Below are 5,876 nucleotides of genomic sequence, written 5' to 3'. Positions count from 1 at the left end.
AACATTTAAAAAGTGATGTGTGGCTTTTTTTCGGGTTTCCCTCAACGGACGGCAAAATAACAAGTAAAGACAAAGCAGTCTGCAGAATATGCAAGATCCAAATGACGTACCACTCGACCACGAGCAACTTGAGGACTCACCTCCTAACTTTCCACCCTGGTAAACTAGCTGAGGGAGAAGAGGAACCGCAGCTGAAACAACCCAGAATCAGCTCTTTTTTTTCTCCTTCATCCCGAGGCTTGCCATCTCATCGGCAAAAGGCGATTACAGACAAACTGACGTGGTTTATCTGCAAAGACATGAGGCCGATTAACATCACACAGGGGTCCGGGTTTCAAGCCTTCATCCACGAGCTGGAGCCTAGATACACGGTTCCTTCCCGCAGTACAATCAGCGACAGAGTTGTGAAACTGTATGATGCCACTAAAGACAACATCAGAAAAATGGTGGGTGAAGAAAAGATCGCCTTGACCACAGATGGATGGACCTCACTAGCCACGGATGCCTATGTGACAGTCACCGCACACTTCATAACCGAGGAATGGGAAATGAAAGACGTTATTCTCAAAACAGCCGAAGCTCAGAAAAGCCACACTGCTGAAAACGTTGCAGAGTGCATCGACAACATACTTGCTGAGTACAATGTGAGCCGTGAATCAGTTCTCGCCGTCACCACAGACAACGCGGCTAATTACATCAACGCCATTGAGAGGCACATGCAAGTTGTCAATGTTCCGTGCATGGCTCACACTATTAACCTAGCTGTGAGGAAAGGACTATCGGTGCGAGCAATTGAAATTCCGATCAGCAGACTGAAAGCCACAGCACTGCATTTCAACAAGTCAACTACCGACAACTACGTCTTGGAGGCCAAGCAGAAGCAACTTCTTCCAAACGATGTGAAACCAGCGAAGCTTATCAACGACTGTGCTACCCGCTGGAACAGCACATACGATATGATTTGTCGGGCAGCTCAGCTGCAAGCTCCGGTCGCAGCAGTCATCATGGAGAAGAAACTCAGTCATCTTGAGTTGAGCACCAGTGAGTGGAGCCTTATGGAAAAGGTGAGTCATAATGTAGAAAGGTCAAGAGCTATTATAAACTTTATAAACTCAGCTTTGGCATCCAAATTAATCCATGTTTACAATAAACAGCCTGATATAAGTAATATATGTTTGGGAGCAACTGAGTAGTTTCACTCCAAATTGAGAATCCCACCATGTCAACTGCACACAAACATTAAGAAAAATAAATGAAATAAAAATAAAAATAAAACGTAACAACTTTTCAGGCTTCATCTGGGCCCAATTTACTTATTTCTCTCACTTATTAAAAAAATCTTCTCAAACTAAACTACTCTACAAGTGCTACTCTATTCATTTCAAAAGGTTGTAGGTTGTAGTCTTAGATTGTGTTGCATAGTTGACTTCTCTATTGTGTTGACAAATTTGTGATATTGTAGGTCTCTGGACAAAAGCATCTGCTGAATGACATAATGAAATTGTAATGTAATGTTTTTTTTTTTACACAGGTGAGAGCCGTGCTGAAACCCTTCAAAATGGCCACAGAGGCATTATCAACTGACCGATACCCAACAGCATCAGCCGTCCTTCCCCTGAAGTTTGTGCTTCTGTCACAACTCCAGCCATCCCCGGGGGGTCCGGCAGCCCTCAATGAGATGAAATCAAAGATGTCATCAGACCTCAAGAAGCGCTATGGTGATGACAAAGATGCCTTCATGCTGCTTAACACTGCAAGTTACCTCGACCCGCGTTTCCATCGTCTCATCCATTTGGGACTAGAGCAACGGCAGGAGGTACGTGACAGAGTGAAGAGGGAGCTGATACTGATTGCAGCGGAGAAGGGAGAAGGCGTGGAGGAGGAAGCTGCCATGGTGGTTCCAGGGCGGCAGCACCAGGAGAAAAGTGCTATTGGTGCCATGGGAAACCTCTTTGTGGATGTTTATCGCGAAGGCGCAGCTGCAGATGATGTCAGAGCTGTTGATGCTGTGCTACAGCAAGAAATGATGATGTATGATAGTGAGACCCCACTTCCCACCGACAGCAACCCATTGTTGTGGTGGAAGATGTCACGATCAATCTACCCCCACCTTGCCCAGCTGGCACGTCGCTACTTGAGCATCCCGGGCACCTCGGTTAGGGCAGAACGGGTTTTCTCCACGGCTGGGATTATAGTCAATAAAAAACGCGCCGCACTAGATCCAGAAAATGTGGATCGCCTCGTGTTTTTGGCCAACAACCTTTAAATTCAACCAACCAAATATTGCACAGTTATGTTTACAGTTGAGCCAGCACACTCAGCACAGAGCACAGTAAGTGGCAGTAGTGCACTGATTTATGTTTGTTATTACCGTAATTATTTAATGTTTGGCTATTTTTCTAAGAACACTAGAACAGTGACAAGTTCTGACAACTAACTGAAGTTGACTGTTGAAGCTGCTATACTGATGTAAACCTACAATTATGTTTACAGTTGAGCCAGCACACTCAGCACAGAGCACAGTAAGTGGCAGTAGTGCACTGATTTATGTTTGTTATTTATTATTTAATGTTTGGCTATTTTTCTAAGAACACTAGAACAGTGACAAGTTCTGACAACTAACTGAAGTTGACTGTTGAAGCTGCTATACTGATGTAAACCTACCTGTAGCTCTTAAAATGTACGGTATGTTCATTCATTGTTAACTGAAGTTGACTGTTGAAGCTGCTATACTGAATGTAAACCTGTTCTTAAGTGTAATACGTGACAGATTTTTTTTTGTTCATGGCTCATTGTTGTTTTGGCAAACCTATTTGACCTATTTTCTAATGCAATGAATGTATGTACATTGTACAATGTTTTCTTAAATAAACATCATTGCTGGACTATTTGTGATAAGCCTAATATTATTTTGAATATTCATCCACCATTTACTTTTCCATCTACATTTGGTAAAATGCTTAGAAAAAGTTTTACTTGGTCAAACCCAAAGATTCAGCTATATTTAGAATCATAACATAAGAGAAGACAACAATTCACTCAGACAAAAAAAAAAAATTTTTTTTTTTTTTTAAATTCAATTAAAAATTAATTAAAATATTCGAATATAATTCGAATATTAAAATGTATAAAGCACTGAAATTCGAATTTGATTATAGAGGGAGATTGACAGCCCTAATATATATATATATATATCAACAGTAGAGCACTCGTGCACATCCAGAGCGGGAGGTGCTGGTCACAGCAAGAAAAATTACACTGAATAAGAAATAAACAAACACTAGACTAAGAGTCCAGCGGACCGCACAAACTCCTCAGACTTGGACCAACTTTTCACGTGGCATTTATTTGCAACAGCTCACAGGTACAACGCGTTTCGCATTCGCAGATGCTTCATCAGGTTCATTCATGAAAATGAGTGATTACACACACCTTTGTAGGGCCGTGTGATAGAACGGCCCGCCTCTGAACGCATAAATCAATCAGTCAATCAGTTCTAAAAGGAACAGGACAGAGTCTTGAACGGTGCACAATCTCTACCAGTATTAAAGGCATTTAGATTACAAAACATCATATTTTATACATACACATTATTGTAAAAAAACAAGTTAAGACACACTAATAATAAAGATTGAAGACTAATGCTTCAAAGTTGTCTTAGATATATAAATTCACACAATGATAAGAGACGAGAGGTCTAAAGTGAGGAGAAAACATCCACACCAGGGAGTCAGTCAAAATACAATACATGTTAAGCCATAAAGTAGGCTATAATAGAAAAGTAAAAAGCATTTCAATATATATGTGTGGACCAATAAATTTATACATATATATTAAAAGAGATATATATGTGGACCATCAAATATATATATATGCATATAGAAAAAATAGATAAATACACCGCCCACGTTATAAGAAAGAATTTAATTCTAAGCTCTCATTCAAACCATGAGGCTCCATTGAGTTCAACGTGAAAATCCAATAGGACTCTCTCTGTAACAAGAGTTTTTTCATGTCCCCCCCTCTAGATGGGAGGGAGACTCTCTCAATGCCAACAAATTTAAGGGTGGCCGCTGAGCCATGGCCTTGATCGCTATAGTGCCTTGCTATGGCGTAATCCATATTGCCATTCCTGATGGCTGCTTTATGTTCTGCTATGCGCAACTTTAAATTGCGTTTAGTCTGACCAACATAAACCATGCCGCAAGGACACTTCAATAAATAAATAACGTGGGTGGTGTTACAATTAATAATACTTTTTATTTTATACTCCTGTCCGGTCTGAGGATGAAAAAAGACCTTTGTGTTAGTGGTATTGGAACAGTGTGTGCATCTTCCACAGCGAAAATTGCCACTTATCAAGCCAACTGGAGCTGCTCGGTGCTCTATACATGGACCTGACTACAGAGTCCCTTATGTTGTTACCTCTTTTGAAACAAAACCTAGGTGGAAGACTAAAAATATTTTCTAAGAGGGGATCACATTTAAGTACATTCCAGTGTTTATAAATTATACTTTTAATGGCTTGAGAAGAAATATTATATTCAGAAACAAAAGTAATTCTATTGGCTTGTGGTTCCTTATTGCAGGAATTGAGAAGGGACTCCCTTTGTACAAGGTTGGTCCTATTTCTGGCTGTACATATGGTAGATTCTCTGTAACCCCTCTGTTTGAAACGAGCGTGCATCTCATCCGACTTTGACTCAGTCAATGGGATCACTGCAAATACGCTTAAGTCCTAAAAATTGTCCATATGGGATATTCTCTATCAAATGTTTCGGGTGGTGGCTCCGTGCATGCAACACACTGTTCCTGTCTGTAGGTTTACGAAAAATAGTGGTGTTTAAACCCCCTTGGTCATTAACCGAAATACGTAAATCCAAAAAGTCAATTTGCTTTTTATCAAAAACCATTGAAAATTTGAGGGTAGGATGTGTATTATTGATATAATCCCTGAGCTGATAAAGTTCGTTCTCTGAACCCACAAAAACCATCAAAATATCATCTATGTATCTCCTCCAAAACAAAATGGATTTCAATAAGGGAAAGGAAGTCTGGTCATGAATGAACCGAGATTCCCAATGGCCCATAAAAAGGTTCGCATAATTAGGCCCAAAAGCAGAACCCATAGATGTACCCTGGGTCTGAATGTAGAATTTATTATCAAACATAAAATAATTAGACTTCAAAATAAATTGCGTTAAATTTAATAGTAGATCTGAGGGAACATCATCTCTGTTACCAAGGAAAAATGACATGGCAGCTTTATTGATCAGATAAATCTGAGAACTGATGTTGATACTGATGTCATCAGTATCAGAGGAACCTGCTCTAAAATCTTAGACACATTAGACAGTATATGTTTGAGACAATAACCTGAGGGTGACATTATGGATTAGTTTAGCTTAACTCATTAAGTGCCATAGACGACCTAACTCGTCTTACATAATCCAGCGCTTGAGTGCCAATGACGAGCTAACTCGTCTTACATAAACATTTTTTTTTTTGACGGTGGGACATCAATCAACCCCTTTTACATCTTCGAGATAACTATTGGAGCAAGAGCATGTGTGTAATCTATTTTACCGACCACTAAGTGGCGACAGAGACAGAGAGAAGCCACAGCCACGGGACCCGTGTGGACCAAAAGCAGCCGCCTCCCGCGGAAATGGCTTGGCGATTTTACAGTCAGAAGCCCGGAGACACACACACAGAAGGGACAGAGATCCCCTCCCCCCAGAGCCGCGGAGCAACGCGCGAACACACACACACACACACACACACACACACACACACACCGCGGGAGCAAGCCATTCAAGGAAATGGCGAGGCGATTTTACAGTCAGAAGCCCGGAGACACACACACAGAACGGACA

General features: G+C 40.9%; 1 protein-coding gene across 1 annotated transcript; it reads left to right on the top strand.

Moving 5' to 3' along the window:
* Positions 1–299: 299 nt before the first annotated feature.
* On the top strand, positions 300–2,266 carry LOC310782163 (E3 SUMO-protein ligase ZBED1-like; the record flags this gene model as incomplete). Its single annotated transcript, XM_083642853.1, has 2 exons — positions 300–1,064; positions 1,532–2,266. The coding sequence occupies 2 exons, from the start codon at positions 300–302 to the stop codon at positions 2,264–2,266; spliced, it is 1,500 nt and encodes a 499-aa protein (XP_083498979.1).
* Between the last annotated feature and the right edge of the window lie 3,610 nt (positions 2,267–5,876).

Source organism: Poromitra crassiceps (genome assembly GCF_964638095.1).
Source record: "Poromitra crassiceps genome assembly, chromosome: 9".
Classification (NCBI taxonomy): domain Eukaryota; kingdom Metazoa; phylum Chordata; class Actinopteri; order Beryciformes; family Melamphaidae; genus Poromitra; species Poromitra crassiceps.
Note: the sequence above shows the minus strand (reverse complement) of the source record. Positions and strands in the feature narration are given on the sequence as shown.